Here is a 22,813-nt window from a genome sequence, read left to right on the forward strand (position 1 = left end):
CAGGTCAGATAGAAGAGAGGATTAGTGAAATAGAAGACAAGCAACTTAAGGCACAACAGAGAGAAGAAGAAAGAGACTCAAAAATTAAAAAAAATGAGATATCCCTACAAGAATTATCTGACTCCATCAAAAAGAATAACATAAGAATACTAGGTATATCAGAGGGAGAAGAGAGAGAAAAAGGAATGGAGAACATACTCAAACAAATAATAGATGAGAACTTCCCAAGCCTGTGGAAAGAACTAAAGCCTCAAGTTCAAGAAGCAAACAGAACTCCGAGTTTTCTTAACCCCAACAAACCTACTCCAAGGCATATCATAATGAAATTGACACAAACCAACAGCAAAGAAAATATTCTCAAGGCAGCCAGGGAAAAGAAGAATACAACATATAAAGGAAGGCCCATTAGATTATCATCAGATTTCTCAGCAGAAACTCTACAAGCTAGAAGAGAGTGGACCCCAATATTTAAAGTCCTGAAAGAGAGGAACTTTCAGCCACGAATACTATACCCATCAAAGCTATCCTTCAAATACGAAGGAGAAATAAAAACATTCACAGATACAGAAAAGATGAGGGAATTTATCATCAGAAAACCCCCACTCCAGGAATTACTAAAGGGGGTTCTCCAATCAGATACAAAGAACAAAAAAAAAACAGAGCCACAAGTAAAAGCTCCAAGAAGAACACAATAAAACCAAATTTAAACTGTGACAACAACAAAAAGAAAGAGGGGGAGAAGACGGAGATTAACAGTAGCAAAGGACGATGGAGTGCAAAAGTACTCACAAAATAGTTCGCTACAATGAACAGGGTAGGGACCCTTTTCATTACTCAAAGGTAACCACCATTGAAAAAACCACCACAGAAGCACATGAGATAAAAAAGATAGCAACAGAGGAAAGATGTATGGAATACAACCAAATAAAAACAAAAGATAGAAAAACGAAAGAGAAGGATCAAACAAGACACAAAACTAACAGAAAGCAAGATATAAAATGGCAATAGGGAACTCACAAGTATCAATAATTACACTAAATGTAAATGGATTAAACTCACCAATAAAAAGGCACAGAGTAGCAGAATGGATTAAAAAAGAAAATCCAACTGTATGCTGCCTACAGGAAACTCATCTAAGTAACAAGGATAAAAACAAATTCAAAGTGAAAGGCTGGAAAACAATACTCCAAGCAAATAACATCCAAAAAAAAGCAGGTGTAGCAATACTCATATCGGATAATGCTGACTACAAGACAGGAAAAGTACTTAGAGACAAAAATGGCCATTTCATAATGGCTAAGGGGACACTGAATCAAGAAGACATAACAATTCTTAATATATATGCACCAAACCAAGGAGCACCAAAATATATAAGACAGCTACTTATTGATCTTAAAACAAAAACTGACAAAAATACAATCATACTTGGAGACCTCAATACACCGCTGACGGCTCTAGATCGGTCATCCAAACAGAGAATCAACAAAGACATAGTGGCCTTAAACAAAACACTAGAGCACCTGGATATGATAGACATCTACAGGACATTTCATCCCAAAGTGACTGAGTATACATTTTTCTCCAGTGTACATGGATCATTCTCAAGAATTGACCATATGTTGGGCCACAAAAACAATATCAGCAAATTCAGAAAAATTGAAGTTGTACCAAGCATATTTTCTGATCATAAAGCCTTGAAACTAGAATTCAACTGCAAAAAAGAGGAAAAAAATCCCACAAAAATGTGGAAACTAAACAACATACTTTTAAAAAATGAATGGGTCAAAGAAGAAATAAGTGCAGAGATCAAAAGATATATACAGACTAATGAAAATGACAATACGACATATCAGAATCTATGGGATGCAGCAAAAGCAGTGATAAGAGGGAAGTTCATATCGCTTCAGGCATATATGAACAAACAAGAGAGAGCCCAAGTGAACCACTTAACTTCCCACCTTAAGGAACTAGAAAAAGAAGAACAAAGACAACCCAAAACCAGCCGAAGAAAGGAGATAATAAAAATCAGAGCAGAAATAAATGAATTAGAGAACAGAAAAACTATAGAAAAAATTAATAAAACAAGGAGCTGGTTCTTTGAAAAGATCAACAAAATTGACAAACCCTTGGCAAGACTTACCAAGGAAAAAAGAGAAAGAACTCATATAAACAAAATCCAAAATGAAAGAGGAGAAATCACCACGGACTCCGTAGATATACAAAGAATTATTGTAGAATACTATGAAAAACTTTATGCCACTAAATTCAACAACCTAGAAGAAATGGATAAATTCCTAGAAAAATACAACCTTCCTAGACTGAGTCAAGAAGAAGCAGAAAGCCTAAACAGACCTATCAGTAGAGAAGAAATAGAAAAAACCATTAAAAACCTCCCCAAAAATAAAAGTCCAGGCCCTGACGGCTATACCAGCGAATTTTATCAAACATTCAAAGAAGACTTGGTTCCTATTCTACTCAAAGTCTTCCAAAAAATTGAAGAAGAAGCAATACTTCCAAACACATTTTATGAGGCCAACATAACCCTCATACCAAAACCAGGCAAGGATGGCACAAAAAAAGAAAACTACAGACCAATATCTCTAATGAATACAGATGCTAAAATACTAAACAAAATACTAGCAAATCGAATACAACAACATATTAAAAAAATAATACATCATGATCAAGTGGGATTCATCCCAGAATCTCAAGGATGGTTCAACATACGTAAAACGGTTAATGTAATACACCATATCAACAAAACAAAGAACAAAAACCACATGATCTTATCAATAGACGCAGAAAAGGCTTTCGATAAAATACAACACAATTTTATGTTTAAGACTCTCAACAAAATGGGTATAGAAGGAAAATATCTCAACACGATAAAGGCCATATATGATAAACCATCAGCTAACATCATATTAAATGGCACTAAACTGAAGGCTTTCCCCCTTAAATCAGGAACAAGACAGGGTTGTCCACTCTCTCCACTCTTATTTAATGTGGTACTAGAGGTTCTAGCCAGAGCAATCAGACAAGACAAAGAAATAAAAGGCATCCATATCGGAAAAGAAGAAGTAAAGGTATCACTTTTTGCAGATGATATGATCCTATACATCGAAAACCCCAAAGAATCCACAAAAAGACTACTAGAAACAATAAGCCAATACAGTAAGGTCGCAGGATACAAAATTAACATACAGAAGTCAATAGCCTTTCTATATGCCAACAATGAAACAACTGAGAAGGAACTCAAAAGAATAATCCCCTTCACGATTGCAACAAAAAAAATAAAATACTTAGGAATAAACATAACAAAGAATGTAAAGGACTTATATAATGAAAACTATAAACCATTGTTAAGGGAAATCGAAAAAGATATAATGAGATGGAAGAATATACCTTGTTCTTGGCTAGGAAGAATAAATATAATCAAGATGGCTATATTACCCAAAGCAATAGACAAATTTAATGCAATTCCCATCAAAATTCCAATGACATTTTTTAAAGAAATAGAGCAAAAAATCATCAGATTTATATGGAACTATAAAAAACCCCGAATAGCCAAAGCAATCCTAAAGAAAAAGAATGAAGCTGGGGGCATAACAATACCTGACTTCAAACTCTATTATAGGGCCACGACAATCAAAACAGCATGGTATTGGCAGAAAAATAGACACTCAGACCAATGGAACAGAATAGAAAGTCCAGAAATAAAACCACATATATATAGTCAAATAATTTTTGATAAAGGGGCCAACAACACACAATGGAGAAAAGAAAGCCTCTTCAATAAATGGTGCTGGGAAAACTGGAAAGCCACATGCAAAAGAATGAAACTGGACTACAGTCTCTCCCCCTGTACAAAAATTAACTCAAAATGGATCAAAGATCTAAACATAAGACCTGAAACAATTAAGTACATAGAAGAAGACATAGGTACTCAACTCATGGACCTGGGTTTTAAAGAGCATTTTATGAATTTGACTCCAATGGCAAGAGAAGTGAAGGCAAAAATTAATGAATGGGACTACATCAGACTAAGAAGTTTTTGCTCAGCAAGGGAAACTGATAACAAAATAAACAGAAAGCCAACTAAATGGGAAATGATATTTTCAAACAACAGCTCAGATAAGGGCCTAATATCCAAAATATACAAAGAACTCATAAAACTCAACAACAAACAAACATACAATCCAATAAAAAAATGGGAAGAGGATATGAATAGACACTTCTCCCAGGAAGAAATACAAATGGCCAACAGATATATGAAAAGATGCTCATCTTCTTTAGCTATTAGAGAAATGCAAATCAAAACGGCAATGAGATACCACCTCACACCTGTTCGATTAGCTGTTATTAGCAAGTCAGGTAATAGCAAATGTTGGAGAGGCTGTGGAGAAAAAGGAACCCTCATACACTGTTGGTGGGAATGTAAAGTAGTACAACCATTATGGAAGAAAGTATGGTGGTTCCTCAAAAAACTGAAAATAGAACTACCTTATGACCCAGCAATCCCTCTACTGGGTATATATCCCCAAAACTCAGAAACATTGATACGTAAAGACACATGCAGCCCCATGTTTATTGCAGCATTGTTCACAGTGGCAGGACATGGAAACAACCAAAAAGCCCGTCAATAGATGACTGGATAAAGAAGATGTGGCACATATACACTATGGAATACTACTCAGCCATAAGAAATGATGACATCGGAACATTTACAGCAAAATGGTGGGATCTTGATAACATGATACGAAGCGAAATAAGTAAATCAGAAAAAAAAACAGGAACTGTATTATTGCATACGTAGGTGGGACATAATAGTGAAACTAAGAGACATTGATAAGAGTGTGGTGGTTACGGGGGGGAGGGGGGAATGGGAGAGGGATAGGGGGTGGGAGGGGCACAAAGAAAACAAGATAGAAGGTGACAGAGGACAATCTGACTTTGGGTGGTGGGTATGCAACATAATTGAACGACAAGATAACCTGGACTTGTTATCTTTGAATATATGTATCCTGATTTATTGATGTCACCCCATTAAAAAAATAAAATTATAAAAAAAAAAAAAAAAAAAATTGGAACACCTAGATGAAATGGATAAATTCCTATAAACATACAATCTTCCAAAATTCAATAGGGAAAAATCAGAAAACCTAAACAGAAAAATTATAGCAAATGAAATTGAAACAGTTATCAAAATACTCTCAGTAAACAAAAGTCTTGGACTAGATGGCTTCACAGGTGAATTTTACCAAACATTCAAGGAAGAATTAACACTTCTCTTTTTCAAGCTCTTTCAAAAAATTCAAGAGGAGTGAAGACTTCAAGGCTCCTTTTATGAGGCAAGTATTATCTTTATTTCAAAACCAGGTAAATACACTACAAAGAAAGAAAACTGTAGGTCTATATACCTGATTAACATGGATGCTATAATTCTCAACAAAATATTAGCAAACCAGATCCAGCAATACATCAAAAAGTTCATCCATCATAATCAAGTGGGATTCATTCCAGGGAGGCAAGGCTGGTACAACATTCACAAATCAATAGATGTGACTCATTACATAAAAAAAAGGAAGGATAAAAATCATATGATAATATCAATAGATGCAAAAAAAGTATTTGATAAAATCTAGCACCTATTTATGTTCAAAACTCTCAACAAAGTGGAAATACAGGTAACATACCTCAACATAATAAAGGCCATCTATGACAAACCCACGGCCAACATCATATTCAATGGGCCAAAATTAAAAGCAATCCCCTTAAAATCAGGAACAAGGCAGGGGTACCAACTTTGACCACTTATTCAACATAGTTCTGGAAGTTCTAGTCACAGCAAACAGACAAGAAGAAGAAATAAAAGACATCCAAATTGGAAAAGAAGAAGTTAAACTGTCATTATTTGCTGATGACATGATACTATATATAGAAAACCCTAAAGTCACAGTCAAAAACTACTAGACCTGATAAATGAATTCGGCAAGATGGCAGGATATAAAATTAATATTCAAAATCAGTGGCATTTTTATACCCCAACAATAAACTGTCTGAAAGAGAAATTAAGGAAAAAATCCCCTTCACTATTACAACAACAAAAATAAAGTATCTAAGAGTAAATTTAACCAAGAAATCAAAAAAATTTATATGGAATCAAAAAAGAACACAAATAGCCTCAGTAATCTTGAAAATGAAGAATAATGTTGGAGGTATCACAATTCCTGATATCAAGTTATACTACAAGGCCACTGTACTCAAAACAGCCTGGTACTGGCATAAGAACAGACACACAAATCAATAGAACACAACAGAGAAACCAGAAATAAACCCAGGCCTTTATGGTCAATTGATATTTGACAAAGGAGATAAGAGCATACAATGGAGTAAAGATAGTCTCTTTAACAATCTTTGGTGTTGGGGAAGTTGGACAGGTATATGCAAAAAAATGAAACTAGACCACCAACTTACACAATTCGCAAAAATAAACTCAAAATGGATAAAAGACTTAAATGTAAGACATGAAATCATGAACATCTTGGAAGAAAACATAGGCAGTAAATTCTTCTATATCTCTTGTAACAATATTTTTGCTGATTTATCTCCATGGGCAAGTGAAATAAAGGACAAAATAGACAAATAGGACTATATCAAACTAAAAAGCTTTTGCACAGCAAAAGAGGCCATTAAGAAAATTAAAAGACAAACCACACAATGGGAGAACATATTTGCCAATACATCTGATAAAGGGTTAATAACCAAAATTTATAAAGAACTTCTAAAACGCAACACCAGGAATGTAAACAATTCATTTAAAAAATGGGCAAAAGAACTGAATAGACACTTCTCCAAAGAGCAGAGACAGATGGCCAATAGGTATATGAAAAAATGTTCAACATCACTAATCATCAGAGAAATGCAAATTTAAAAAACGAGATACTACTTCACACCTGCCAGAATGGCACTCATTAACAAATCAACACACAATAAGTGCTGGTGAGAGTGTGGAGAAAAGGGAACCCTCCTGCACTGCTGGTAAGAATGCAGACTGTGCAGCCACTGTGGAAAACAGTATAGCATTTCCTCAGAAAATTAAAAATGGAGCTGCCTTCTGACCCAGCTGTCTCACTTTTAGAAATATATCCTAACAATACCAAATTACTGATTCAAAAGAAGATAGGCACCCCCATGTTTACTGCAGCATTGTTTACAATAGCCAGGATCTGTAAACAGCCGAAGTGTCCATCAGTGAATGAGTAGATTAAAAAGCAGTGGTACATATACACAATGGAATACTACGTGGCTATGAAACAGAAAGAAATCTTACCTTTTGTGATGACATGAGTGAATCTAGAGATTATTATGCTAAGTGAAATAAGCCAGGCAGAGAAAGAAAAATATGATCATATGATCTCATTTATATGTGGAATCTAATGAACAAAGTGAATTGAGGAATGGAATAGAGGCAGAGGTGGGGTCACAGGGAGCAGAGAGAAGCAGTCAGAGGGAAGGGGGATGAGGAAATGGGATCAGAGAAGGTAAAAGGATTAGTGACATTATATATACATAACACAGAGATATAGATAACAGGACAGAAAATCCCAGAGGGCAGGGGAGAGGGAGTTTTGGGGAAAGAGGGCAAAGGGGGTATAATTGGGGACATAGGGGTAGAGGATAAAGGTGTTATATTGAGTGGGACACTTGAATCCATGTTAACAGAATAAATTAAAATTAATACAAATTTAAAATAAGTTGAAAAGACAGGTTAGGATAAGCATAGAGGAAAGGGTAGTTAATCATCTGATACCATCCTTAGGCTCCTTCCTCTTAAAGTTGCAAAAGTCAAGGTATAAAGCTTATACATTGAATTCCTGGGATTCTCTCTCTATTAAAACAATAATTAGGGACTGCATAACATGATCTTAATCAAAATGCAGAAATAGTGGTGTGGCTTCCAGGGTACATATTATAATCATAAGTCTTCACACATTTATATAACATTACAGCGTGTTCTTTAATCTGTTTGGTCAGTTGGTCATTGGCCCATCTTCCAACTGGCAAATAAGTAGATACAAGAACAAAGTAGAATTCCTACACCCCCCAATTTTCATTCTTTTAGAGAGAGGGACCCAGGTAGATAATTTCAGATGATTATTGATTAGATAAGGAAACTAAAATAGTGTGGAAAGCAGAGAAAGGAAATGGGCCAAGCTATTGTTTGTAGTTTCTTATTTAATTCTTCCAACAGTTTTTCAGGGTAGGTAATGCTGTTATATTGTCATTTTGTAGATGAGGATGCCAGGTTTAGAAAAAATACTTGAATGGGGTACAATTACACAGAGTATACAGCTGGAGTCTGGAAGCCAGGACCTAAAATCAGTTGCCTTTCCACATCTGTGCCAGCTGCCTTTTCTAGTGTTCTCTTTTCCTCTGGTTCTTGTTTCCACCAATAGTTCCTTTTTTTGAAGGTCAGAGGAAAGATAATTCTTTCTTGTCCTCTGGCCATTTTACTTTCCGTTTGCTCATTACAACTAAATTTACTTCATTTCAATGGACCTATTTGCTCAGTGGAGCTTTAGATTGAATGTAATTTTTGTAGAATATCACGTTGGTAGTGCAGCGTTCACTGAGTAATCTTGTAAAGGCAGACTGATAGAGCTATTATCTTCTTACATTCCTTCACCTAGACGAAACACCTGTTTTGAATACTGATTTGGCCTTCCAGTCTAAGCCTGTAGCGTGTTTGTTGGTGCTTGAATATGTCTTGGTTTTGCTTCACCGCAGTCAGTGAATAGATAGCAGAGACAGATGCCAGGACGCAGGTAAATTGCGAGATTGTTACAGGGGAAACGGGCAGAACTGATCATGTTGGATGGAGGAACAATGAATTCAGAGCACTGCTTTCTTCCTCTAGAAAGGCCTGAGTACCTCTGCTTAGATGCCAATTGATAGGGAGATTGCTGCTCTTTCTATAACCTGGTGAAAGCCTTGGGAAAAGTAACCCTATTGCATGCTTACTCAACTGGGCTAAGGTTTCTTGGAAGCATATGAATTCAGGCCAAGGCTAAATTTGTGCCGAGAAATTAGACTCCCTTTCTCTCTCAAAGGACATCATCCAATATTTTAGCCTCCCGTTCATCTGTCCATTCGTCCGTCCATCCATCCATCCATCCATCCATCCATCCATCCAACAAATTTCAGTAAGTACCTACTCTGTAGTAGGTTCTATGCTGAGGTTTCAGCAGTGAACAAAACAAACATTCTTGTCCTTAAATGTCAATTGCTCTGATTCTAACTTTGATTCTCTCCTGTAAGAGATCCCCCACTGTGTGGCTGATTTTCTCCTCAATGCGGATGAGTCTCAAATCTGCCCTTGTAATTCTTCAGAGCTCCAGAGCTTTTCACTAGAGTGCCCACTATGCCACTCCATGTGGACTTCCCAAAATGAACTCACCCATGGTGTGCCTAAAACCAAACTCATTCTATTTTCTCTCAAAGCTGCTTCCCTAAAGAGCATGGTAAGCATAGAACAGGCTAAGTACAAGGAGTAAAAAAACTTAGCAACAGGTCTAACTTATGTACATGTTTATGCTCTTTCAAATGGTTTAAAAGCTCTTCAATATATGTGCCCCCCATTCCTGCTTATACTATTATTGACACCTCCAGCCACCAACCCCAACCCCCAAACCTTGTGCTATATTTCTTGAATCTGCCATACTCTCTAGCCCAGCAGCCTTTGCTGTGCCACACCCCCTGGCTGGACCACTCAACTGCCACTGCTTTTTTTTCCTGCCACTCATCCTTTGGGACTCACGGAGAGTGGTATTTGCTTTGAGAAACTTTCCCTGACTCCCCGACTAAGTGATCTATGCCAGCCAATGTTTTAAAATTTTAAAAGCAATATCTTTACTTCCTCAATCATAAAATTCTTCTTATATGTTTTAATTACTTGTTTCAATGTTTGTTTTCCTTAATCAGAGCTGATCTGTAGTAAAACCTCAATAATATTTGTTGGATATGATCAGAATTATTACAAGAGTAAGTATAACCATCTACTTGTCACACTAGGAACCATAATCACATAGGTAAAGGACTTCCATTTACCATTAAAATGCCATAAAGCAGTGGTCCCCAACCTATTTTGGGCCACGGACTGGTTTAATGTCAGAAAATATTTTCATGGACCGGCCTTTAGGGTGGGATGGATAAATGCACAAAATAAAATTATGCGACCGGCGTAAAAACTGTGGTATTTTTAAATATTATTGTTGAACTTACGATATTTATTGGGCTAAGTTAAAGGAGGAACGAGCATGTCCTCATTATTCAGGCTGTATTTAAATTTGTTATTCTGACAACGTTTCATGTCTGACATCAATAGGTAATATGATAGGTTCAGGCTCACTACCAATCATGAACCTATGACAATAAAAATAAACATGAATCCACTGTGTACTCGTATGCAACTTTATTAGATGCATCCTCTTAACATTGCGCAACAACATAATATGAGTAACATCCTCTCTGCCTCCAAACACTTCCCAGTCGCTACGGTAACGTTTAAACATGATACAACACAAAAACAAATATAAAGTGCATGAAAAATACAACTCACCATTGTTATGAATATTGTAAGTTAAGGGTATTTATTATAATGTTTATATAGAATGAGAGATAGTAGCCTATCTCTCAACAACCATATGCTAAATCAGTGGGAGCCCTGAGCTTGTTTCTCTACGAGAAGGTCCCATCTAGGGGTAATGGGAGACAGTGACACCCGAAGTGTGTTGCTTATGTCCAGTCTATTCCGTAATTTTGTTTTGGTTGCTGTCACTGCAGAAAATCTCGCTTCACACAAATAGGATGTCGGAAATGGCAACAGGGTTTTTAGTGCTTTTGTGACGATCTCGGGATATTCTGCCAAGACTTTAATCCAGAACACCGGCAGAGTTGTAGTCTCGAACATATTTTTAAGGCCGCCGTCATTTGCGATCTCCAGTAGTTGATCCTCTTCTTGCATAGACACACTTGATTCACCTGGTTTGTTGACAAATGGATCGTGGATCCATTTCTTGGCAATTTGTGTGTCTTTTGTGGTGGGAAGTACTGTTCAAACTCTTTTAAAAGCAAATACAGGTGATTGTGCACCATCTGGGACAATGAAGGCTTGGGCTCAGTCTCTTCCAAAATTCCCGCTAATGTTTGAAACATGTCAAATATACCCCTGTTCATGCGTTGTTCCCACAAATCCAGTTTGGCTTTAAATGCAGCTACTTTAACTGCCAACTTGAAGACAGTTGTAATTTTACCCTGAAGTGACCGATTGAGTTCATTGAGGTGGTTAAATATGTCGCACAAGTAAGCGAGTTTTGCGAACCATTCCTCGTTACTGAAATGTGCTGCTAGCGGTGACTTTTTTTCTGAGAGAAATCTCTGCAGCAGCTCTCGTAATTCAAACTCTGGCCAGGGACCTCCCTCGGGATAACCATCTTATTTCTGTATATAAGAGAAGGTGTCTGTGCTCCGCGTTCATTTCCTCACAAAGCTGCTCGAACAGGCGCAAGTGAAAGGCGTGTGCTTTGATGTAGTTAATAACTTTAACAACATCATTCAATATGCTGTTAAGTTCTGGTGGTATATTTCGGCTAGCCAGCATTTCCCTGTGAATGACACAATGCGTAGACTCGCATTCAGGTGCAACGTCCTTCATCCGAGTAGTTAAACCAGACATCCTTCTGGTCATGGCAGCAGCTCCATCTGTGCATATGCTGACACAAAAAGACCATTTCAGTTTTCCTGACATATAGTCATTCATCGATTTAAATAGTTCTGCGGCTGTGGTTTTGGTCGGCAATGATAGTGCACATAACATATCCTCATGCACATCCTCTTGATAAAGATAACGCATGTAAACAAGTAGCATTGCCTTGTCAATATCTGTAGATTTGTCACCCTGGAGAGCGTACCACGGTGATTTATTAATCCTTGCCAACAATTGTGATTCAATGTCCTCTGCTATTTCCTCAATGCGCCGTGTGACGGTGGTAGCCGAAAGAGGCATCTGTGCTATCTTTTTAACCGCAGTCTCTCTTAGAAGTTTACAAATATCTTTAGTGGCTGGAAGGATCAATTCTTCACCAATGGTGAATGGCTTCTTAGCTTTAGCAATACGATTAGCCACCAAGTATGATGCTCTCAGTGCACTCGCATTTATTGATGTAGTAGCCACCAGTAATTGTTTTTGTCCTTCTTGTTTATGCTTTTTACTTTCGAAATACTCAGAAGGCTTGTCTTTTAAAGTAGGGTGTTTGGTCTCCAAGTGGCGAAGCAATTTTAAAGGCTTCATTGCCTCATTACTTAGCCAGTCACCACATATTATGCAGAGCGGCCTTGGTGCGTGAGAATCACCAGTTGCGATAAATCCATACTTTAAGTAGGACTCCTGGTATTGTCTGTTAAATGAAGCCTTCTTTTTCTTCGAGGTCGTAGGTTCTTCTTCTGTCTCTTCACTGGCCCTTTTCCACTTCGAAAAAAAACTTTTGATGGAATTTTGTTTTCCACTCATTTTGCTAGTTTATGGGTTTAATTTTAGCGGCAACGTTATCACGTGACCGAGACAAGTGTCAGGAGTGAGTCTTAGATGGATGTAACAGAGGGAATCTGGTCATTTTTTAAAAATAAAACACCGTTCAGACTTAAATATAAACAAAATGGAAATAATGTAAGTTATTTATTCTTTCTCTGCCGACCGGTACCAAATGGCCCACGGACTGGTACCGGTCCGCGGCCCGGGGATTGGGGACCACTGCTCTATAGCATCTTGTTCCTGTTTCATAGTTGCAATTTCTTTTCTTATAATTTTGGGGACATTAATGATACAGATTTTTGAAGTTTCTTCTCCATGTATAGTTTCTATTTCCTTTGAGTGACTTTATTTCTGCTGTTTCATTCTCTTTCATGCTTGAGGCTTTTCTTACTGTTTGTTGTTATCAAGCGCTGCTTCAAAAATTATTTCCAAATCCAGTGGCCTAAGACAATCATTTTTATATACTCATGAATTCAGTGGGTTAGAAATTCAGAAAGGGCATTGGAGGGATGGATCCATAATGTTCAGAGTCTCGACTGGGAGGACCTGAAGGTTGGGTATGACTTAACAGTTGGTGGTGGGAACCATTTTGAGACATCTTACATGTCTGGTGGTAGATGCTGGATATCAGTTGGGACTGCATCTGGAGCTATCAGCCAGATCACCTACAGTCAGCTGCTTCATGTGTCCTAGACTTCCTCACAACAGGAGGAACTGGAACCCTTACACAGTGGTTCATGCCTCCAAAGGTGGCTTAGTCCCAGAGAACCAGACAAAAGCCTTTTCTGACTTACTCACATAGTGTCAATTCTGCTATACTCGATTGATCAACCAACAGTCCAGATTCAAGGGGTGAAAAGGACAAATAAATCTTACTTCTTAGTGGGAAGAGTGTGAAAGAATATGAAGATATGTGTTTACCTACCACATTCAGACATCTGATAATCACTGGCTGTCTGTGAATATATTTGACTGAAGAAAAAGCTAGCTGGACAAAAATCTGAGTGGGAGCTCTGAGCACATAGGTAGGGTTTGGTGGCTGTGAGCATGACTGTAGAATAACATGGCTGGGTTACTTCATTGGGGAGATCTAGATCAGTACCACCCACTAAACCAATACCTCCTTCTAATGTTCAATGAGCACTAATTATGGGGCTAGCCAATAAAAACTTTTTATCCATCATCTCATTTTATCTACATAACAGCTCGTAAAGAAAAGACTCATTTTATAGATGCAATAACTGAGACTTAGAGAGGTTAGTAAACATTGATCTGGGAGTTGACTCAGGTTGCCTTGAGAGCCTGCACTCTTAAGTGCTATGCCAATGCCATGCTGGATCAAAGGGAGAGAGACACCCAAGATGTCTTAAATCAGACCTGAAATAAATACACTGGATAGGATGCAATGGCTGGGAAAGAGGATAAATCCTGAAAATAAAAATGTAGGATTAAAAAAAAATCAAACCCAAAAGAGGAAATTCAAAGTTCTCAAAGCAGCTAAATCACAAAGCTATCTCCCCTTCGTCCCTTGTCTAGAGTGTTCTGTAGAACACTCCACATTGTTAATTAAGCAACAGGACACTTACAGAATGTTTGTTGGAAGTGAGACAGCGTTGGAGCTTCTGGAGCGATGTTATAGAAATGAGTTTTGAGAGCTCCGCTCACCAGTAGATTATATGCCAGGTCAGTTATGTTGATGCCCACGATTGCAAAGGAGTACCTGTAAAGTGTAAACCACAAAACCAATTGTGTGTCACATATGGGAAATAAGATGTAAAAATATGATACTCTGATTTTTAAATAATTATTTGAGTATCAGTTTTCTCTTCCCTCTCTACCTTTTCAAAATTAAATTTTGTAATTTACCAGCAAATTTCAATAATGTATACCAAGATAACTGAGAGTTCATATACTTGGACTTAGTAATTTCATTTCCAAATACAGGAGAGAAAACAATACCAGTTGACAAAGCTTCATATGCAGGAATATTCATTATAGCATTATTTATAATGGCAAAGAGATGGAAACTATCCAAATATCCTAAAACAGGTGATTGGTGAAACAAATTATGGTAATCTCATGCAAAATATTCAGTTAATGAAAACTATATTCCTAAAGACTATTTAAGCAGAATGTAAATAAAGCATTATATATTGAATAAGCCAAGTGTTATTATATATACATGCAAATGTGCACACAAAACAGGCTAGAATAAAATGCTATAAAATATTAATATGGGTATATTAGAGTAATAAGATTGGGGTTTTATATTTACTTTTGTTTACCTTTTTATATTTACTAAATTATTTATAATAAGTCATATATTCTAAAATGAAGGAAATAAAAATAAGTATTTTAATGCTCAGGGTATATTTTCTTAAATCCTATTTGGTAATATGTATCTAGCACATTAAAAAGAAAGAGTTCTCTGTTCAAAGTATTTTGAGATAAAATGGGAATTATAAAAAACTTTCTATAGTCAATTTTTATCTAATAGCCTGATACTTGATAGAAATCCTTAAAAGTATACCACCACATACAATTATAAAAGATGATTTCTGAAAATGATTTCCATATAGTTATAACTTTCTAAACCTTGTAGTTGGTGATGGGCAAAGTAGTATTATATATATAATCATACAAATATAAATATATCCAAAACCATAAATAAGTCCTTTAAAAAATTCAATTGGACAATATATTTCTATCAGGAGAAGTAGGTTTCCATCTCTGTTATCTTTCACAGTGCTCCAGGGACATTTCTGTTCTGGTGCAGACTGCCAACCTTTATTGAAATCTCACACTCACCCAATTGCTTTGTCCATCCTTTTCTGCTCCCATTCTGCTTTGCTGAATTTGCTGAATGAGTGAATAAATAAATAAATAAATAAATAAATAAATAAATAAATAAAATTGAATCCCTAATTGGTACTTGTTCTCTCTCTCTCTCTTTTTTTTTTTTTTTGTATTTTTCTGAAGCTGGAAACAAGGAGAGACAGTTAGACAGACTTCCGCATGCGCCCGACCAGGATCCACCCGGACACCCACCAGGGGCAATGCTCTGCCCACCAGGGGGCGATACTCTGCCCCTCAAGGGCATCGCTCTGTTGTGACCAGAGCCACTCTAGCGCCTGGGGCAGAGGCCAAGGAGCCATCCCCAGCGCCCGGGCCATCTTTGCTCCAATGGAGCCTCGGCTGCAGGAGGGGAAGAGAGAGACAGAGAGGAAGGAGAAGGGGAGGGGTGGAGAAGCAGATGGGTGCCTCTCCTGTGTGCCCTGGCTGGGAATCGAACCCGGGACTTCTGCACGCCAGGCTGACACTCTACCACTGAGCCAACCAGCCAGGGCGGTACTTGTTCTCTTTTAATGAGCATGTTGAACTATTGACTAGATGCAGAGATGTCAATAACTCAGTTATCAAACACAAACCAATTAAAATGTTATTAACTGAAAAGCCACAATACCATTTATATAGACCTCAGAAATGGAATTATTTAAAGCCATGCTACTTATGCCCCATTTCACTTTAGTTCAGTTGTGGGAGATAGCCCTAAAGGCCAAACTTTAAGATCCTCTTTTACTCTCTTATTAATTACCAGACAACAACTCCTCCATGGAATCTCTCCTGGTGTCCTTCTCCTCTAACTAGGTGCCACTTCACTCTCCCGTGGGTTCCCCATGCTTGGTTTTATCTCGTGGCTTTTATCCTACTTAGCTTTGTTTGTGATGTCTGGCAAACAGTAGATGCCAAATTAGTATTTATTTATAAATAAGTAATTGAATTAATAAAGAAAAGGAAGGAGGCAAGAAAGGAAAAAAGGAAAGGAGAGAAAGAGAGAGGGAGGATGGAATATCACATAGGTTTTAAAAATTCCGTTTCAACAAGTGCTACGGCATTTCCTCTTGTTAAGCTAAAACAGTTATGCCATCGAGTTCCACTCCTAATCCATTTTGTAATCTGAACTTCTGATTAAGACTGTTTGAAGAAAGGATTCTATGGTTGAAGTATTCTGAAAACACTGCCGTGCATTGTATTACTGTGTGTACTGGCACATGGCTCCCCCGTCTCACCCCCTCTGTATTGCTAATGACTTGTTGGCAGGAATCATGTTCCACGCTTCCTTGGGGTTAATGGGACCTTCATTCAATGTTTGACACTAAAAAATATGGTTAACATTTGAACTAAATATAAATTCAAAACTAGTTATGAGCATTCAGCTTCCATCTAAGTAGGAGAGAATTTTCTATAGTACACTGCAAACATTACATTAAAAGACACACATGTAATACACACAGCACAAGACCACAAAAACACAATGCAAAGCTTATATTTAACTATATGGACTTGCTACACTGTAAATGACTACCTATATTTTTCAAAGCAACAGTCTTTAACTTATGATAAAATATGCCACCTCTTTTTAAAGTAAAACTGCCAACCAGCAAACCAATCAACCAGCCAAAGAACATCAGTAAATTTTTACCTTAAAAACTCATATTCAAATTAAAATGAATTGTGTGTGAAATTTAAGAAACTTTATGTAAATGAATTTGTAAACACCTATTTTCTCTTCAACAATAATCACTCCATATTTGTTAAATCTCTATATGCATTGAAAATGTAAGAAAAGGCCAAAGGACTTCCACTCATTTGATTGCCTATAGGATACCCTGGCCCCCAAAGAATAAATTCTTCTTTTCAGGAAGCACACACACTCCTCAAACAAACAACCCTAATAGTTAAAATTCTCCTTTTGAACTTGAATCTACTTTTATCCCTCAAGTAACTTCAGGACTCAATAGATGGATGTTCACAAGAGTAATAACATATAATGCTTGCTGAAGGATAGACAGGAGACAGTTTTCCTTAGTATGTATAGGCTTTGCCCTGTTGAACACATGAAATATTCAAGGCATGACAGAAGCTATGTTGATATCACAATCAGTAAATATATACTTCTTTCAGACATTAGTGAAGGACAGTAACATTTCAAAACATTCTGATTTGTATTCAGTGACATTTACCATTGATTTGAAGTTATACATTCTTGAACTCCATCTAGTCAATTTTGTAGCTTGGGGGACAAAGCATGGTGGTTTTATCTACACAGCCTGTGTGAGTGTGTGTGCGTGCGCACGCACACACACACACACACACACATTCATGCTAGTCTCTCCTTAAAATAGGAGTAATTACACAAACCCTCAAATACTTCTTATCTGACGGCTGACACAGGAGATAAAATTAGCATGCCTTTCTCTAAGAATGGCTGAAGACAAAATTAATCTCCCTCCAATAGTTAATCAAAAATATTTTAAGTTTATTGTCTCTTCCTCTGTCCTTTGGCAGAGGCTCGTCCAGGCAATATTACCTGACAGTGCACAAAGAATCCGCGGTCCATTGTAACTAGAGGGAGTTCAGAGTCCCTGCACTACAGAACTATGTAATTCAGAAAACGGAGCTAAAAAAGGTAGCTCAATTTTAACCATGTAATATATCAAAAAAGAGCTGATTTTAGTGGTTTTCCAAAGGAAATAAAAGATGAAGAAAGTAATAATTTAATCTTATGAAGAATTATAAATATAAATTTGAGAAGTAGAATATAAGTAAATGAAACAACCAATAGAAGCTAGAATTAAGTATAACAGTAAAGTGAAAAGGGGACCCCAAAGTCAATCTACTTTTGAATTTTGAGAATGGTATGATAAAACTTAGAACTTATTTAGAAAACATTAACACTAACAAGGAACTTGCCATGCTGAGGAGAAAAAAGTGATACAAAACCATGATTGCAAAATAGCAGGACTCCTTATAGTACGAATGACTAAAGCATATACAATAACTACTATATAATAATGAAACTAGAAAGACATCAACAGAAGAGCAAATTTGCTCTGTGAAACAGAACTCCCACATAAAATGTCCCTCTCTGGGGAGCAGGTGGGGTCAGAGCATGTGTGGAGATATGGTCAGCCTTTAGGTAAAATGTTCAAAATGTTTCTCCAACCCAGGTATAGCCATGGTTGTAGAAAGAGTTTATGACATTTTCTATCAGGTTGGTCTAACTGGTTTTTTTTTCTCCCTAAAACAGCCCAAATATAATAAACTATATTAAATTAAAAGATAGGAAATTCTTGCTTTTTGAAAAACTTTCATGAATTTATATTTCTCTAAAAATTATTGCCCATACTTATTCTAAAAGGAAATAAAAGCAACAAAACACAAAAGCAAAGAACAAATACCTTATTTCCTCTTTAGTGATATCCCTTCATGTAATCAGTTAAAGAGAAAAAAATTTAGAAAGGTATGAAAATGCAAATAATTTAGAATTTTATTTTTTAAAAAAAGGCCTCAGCAACTCCAGACATTTTTCAGTGAGCCCCTGATTTCATGACTCTCATTCTCCCGCCACTCCCTCATCACGCCCCTTTGTCTCCAAATTTTTTCTTCCAGACTCTACTTTCTCCTTCTCTGCCCACCTCCTCAATCTTCCTGGACACCAGTGATATTATCTGTCTCTTTAAATACATCTCATTCTAACGATTCTATTTATATCTTCAATCCCATAAGTACCTGAAGTTATATATTTTTTGTAAGCGATATCAATTTACTTTGCAAATAAGCATGTTTCAGACCTATGGTTCTCATTGAATAGCAACAAAAACAATCTGTACAGAAAATCCTAAGGCAAACATAGAGCATAATATGTAAATATGCAAATATACTTTAAAACTCAAGTTATTTTATAGTATTTGTAAGGCAGAACTTTTTAGTCACTAAGGTATCTTCTTTATGCTAGCTAATTTAATAATCCTTTCCAAGTATATCCGATGCAAATAAGTACCCGAGATTTTAACTGTCTTATTCAGAATTTGTCAGAAGGGCTTGTTTGAAAGAGCTTTAAGCCTCACTTTCGGAGGGTTGACTCCTGAGAATCTTATCAACAGATCCATGTAGAAGATGAAGTTAATTCTACCTCATCCATAAAGCTTAATCCACCTTTTATTTTCAACAATTACCTGCATTTTGGATGAAGAGAGTCAGAGAGGACCTGCTGAGCTGCTGTAGCATCCCTTTCCGCAAAATACCTGCATTTGGAGGAAAGAAAACCATGACTCCATACCTGTCAAATACATTTATTTTAATCCAATTTGAGGCCATTTTGGATTCAGAGAGGGACACTAGCATGAGATTATCACTTGTTTCAGTTCCTCAGAGAAAAACGTTCCCTAATAAACATTTCCAAAAATAATGACAATATAATAGAGTAGTTGTAAAACTTATACAGATTTAGGAATGATTCTATTAGGTTTGAAATTTTAATTACAAACTGCCATTCCTCACAGAACCAAAGCTATCCTTATTAAGAGGGGCTACAGACCGGGCAGGGGGGACAGAAAGAGGCCCTGCAGAAGGCAGAAGAGACTGGACGAAGGGACATGATGGGGGACTGTTATAGCCAAAAGCACAGAAAGGAGGACATTAGAGGAGAAAGGATGTGTTTCAAATGCATTTTTTTGTAGAATATTGGGATCTTTGAATTCTGGATGAATGGAGAATATAGAGCTTAAAGATGTTAAAAATAAAATTTTGTTCTGGGGAAAAGGAGGAAATGAAGTTTCCTAGAATATAAAACTATAGCATGGTTATTTAATTTGATGTGAATATATTTCCCACATAAATCTAAAGAATAAAACAAGCTCTTGAATTTTGTCTCAGAAAATTTCAAACTGAAGTCAGCAAATTTAACACACATGGCCATGATTGGTAATGAAATTGAATCTCTTTTTATACTTTTGTCGGTCATCTAGGTTTTCTCTTTTCTGTCCTGTCTGTTCATATTTCTTGGACCAGTATACCTGAAAATGTCCTCATGTTAATAAGACAAATAAGCCTGTAGAGAATAATGTAGTGCTGGAGATGGATCCTTTGTCATTTATGTGAGTGTCAGCCTTGGCTTGTCTTTTCACTTTGTTTATGGTAGCTTATCTTATTGAAGTTTTCAATTTTAATGTGTAAAATTTACTGATTTTTCTTCTACAGTTTATGCCATTGAGATAGGTAGAGATTTAATTTAATTTTCCTAAGTGGAAGGCCAAATGTCCCACCACCTTTGTCATCAAAAACCTACTTTTTATTCATTTACATTACATAATAATGTAGCATTTATAACATTTCATAAAAAAATGAGTGATTATAAAACTTCCTAAATTTAAAATAAAGGTAAAGATCTAGTAAGGAAATGGGGTGTCATCAAAAATGACTAAGGCTTAATTTCTTTTAAAAAATACATCATAGGCCCTGGCCGGTTGGCTCAGTGGATAGAGTGTTGGCCCGGCGTGTGGACATCCCAGGTTCAATTCCCCAGTCAGAGCACACATGAGAAGCAACAATATGCTTTTCTTCTCCTCCCTCTCCCCTTTTTCTCTCCCTTCCCTCTCACAGCCAGTGGCTTGACTGGCTTGAGCATCAGCCTCAGGTGCTAAAAATAGCTTGGTTGATTAGAGCATCAGCCCCAGACAGGGGTTGCCAGGTAGATCCTGGTTGGGCAAATGTGGGAGTCTGTCTCACTATCTCCCCTCCTCTCACTTAAAAAAAATACATCACAGTTTTTACTAATAGTGTATGTCAAAAGATACAAGAACCAACTTAAAAAGACTCCCTTTGGCTTGGAAAATAATGACCACACACGATTCATGAAAAAAATAATGAGCAAAATTAGTTGAATCGCAATAAACATATAAAACCAGGATTACAAATAATATTTAAAATATAGAAAAATAAAGTAAAAAAATGTTGTTTGATCACTAACATGGGAACTAGGGCACCAAGTTTTCATGCCCAAAAATTGGCAACTTAGTTAGTGAGCATCTATCCTGCCTATATTGTAGAGAAACCAAATAACCATTGTTGATAAAGGAAACTGAATCTCTACAGAATCCTAGCCAACAATTGTGGAAAGAATAACAGAGTTAGAGAAACAGTTTCTGCACAATTACTTAACTGGTTCAGTGAACCCCACTGAAGGAGGAAATAATTAGGATGACGGGGAATTTGCAATGCAGCCCTCAGACTGTGCTATCTCTGACCCATCTTAGCTTAGGAATGAGAGTAGGGACACTGCAGGCCTCCCACTGTGATGTCTGCCGGAACCTGTTCAAACCTCTCTGAATACCTGCGATTTTCAGGACATAAAAGGGAGGGGTATAAATGCAAACAGACAAGTCTAACCATGGACGTTTTGCAGGATAATTGACTGGCAACCTAGCACAAATTAATGACACAGCAGAGGGGCAGGGGAAGAGGGAAGAGGGAGAGAGACTGCTCTCTTTAATAAAGACCAGAGAGACATCATAACAAAGTATTATACAATATGGAGATCTTGAGTAAAATTGGATTAGAACAAACCAGCCATAAAAAGAGATTTTTGAGAGACCTGGGAAAATTGAGTATGGACTGAATATAGAAGAAATCAAGTAATTATTGTTAATTTTGTTAGGTGTGATAATGGCGTTTGGGTCAATGGAAGGTAATATTGATGTTTCTTAGAGCTTAAGGGGGAAGTGAATACCAGTATGAGATTTTTATTAACATGCTTCTACCTCCCCCCCAAAAAACCAAACAGGACAAATATTTCAAAGCCTTGATAATTACTGAATCTGGGTGATTAGTATAAGGCAAGTTCTTTATAATCTTCTCTCTATTTTTGTATATACTTAAAAATTTTCATAATAAAAAATTAGAATAAATTTGAGGTTTGCTTAAAAGAATTCATGAAGTTTGCCAGATAAAAGTAAGATGGTTGCAGCTTTTTAAATTTTATAAACCTGCATTATCTCTCAGGGGACTTGAATGTTTTCTTGGTGTCTTCTTGGAAGTGAATTTCAGAACTAATAGCTCAATTTTGTCATTTCAATATGAGGCAACCCGAATGTCACTTTTTTACTCACCCGCCTTCATTCTACTTACTGCAAATTATACAGTCCCAGAAGTCCCATTCCTCGGAAATCAGTTTTAGGGTCATCACCTTGGAAACCAATTTCACACCATTGTTTAGAAATCCGAGATTCCAGTGGCGTATTGGGCTTCAAGAATTTCCATAACTGGAGAAAAGAAAGACAATTGATCTGTTGATATACACACATAAATATTCTTTCCTGCGGGCTCAGATTTTGTAAACTACATCATTAGCAGGAGCCTTGTAAGTTGAATATATGTGAA

The 22,813-nt window shown here is 36.8% G+C and overlaps 1 protein-coding gene across 5 annotated transcripts in view; it reads right to left on the minus strand.

Moving 5' to 3' along the window:
* ELMOD1 (ELMO domain containing 1) overlaps positions 1-22,813 on the minus strand; it is a 94,697-nt gene that overhangs the window by 12,925 nt on the left and 58,959 nt on the right. For 4 of the 5 annotated variants that reach the window (XM_066247540.1, XM_066247549.1, XM_066247521.1 and 1 more), the window contains 5 exons: positions 22,562-22,695; positions 19,612-19,680; positions 18,835-18,858; positions 15,401-15,451; positions 14,179-14,312 (listed from right to left, as the gene is read on the minus strand). In XM_066247540.1, coding sequence (XP_066103637.1) covers positions 14,179-14,312; positions 15,401-15,451; positions 18,835-18,858; positions 19,612-19,680; positions 22,562-22,695 — 412 coding nt within the window. The remainder of the gene's footprint in view (positions 1-14,178; positions 14,313-15,400; positions 15,452-18,834; positions 18,859-19,611; positions 19,681-22,561; positions 22,696-22,813) is intronic. The other variant, XM_066247557.1, reaches the window with a different exon arrangement.

The sequence above is a fragment of the Saccopteryx bilineata genome, chromosome 1 (assembly GCF_036850765.1).
Source record: "Saccopteryx bilineata isolate mSacBil1 chromosome 1, mSacBil1_pri_phased_curated, whole genome shotgun sequence".
Classification (NCBI taxonomy): domain Eukaryota; kingdom Metazoa; phylum Chordata; class Mammalia; order Chiroptera; family Emballonuridae; genus Saccopteryx; species Saccopteryx bilineata.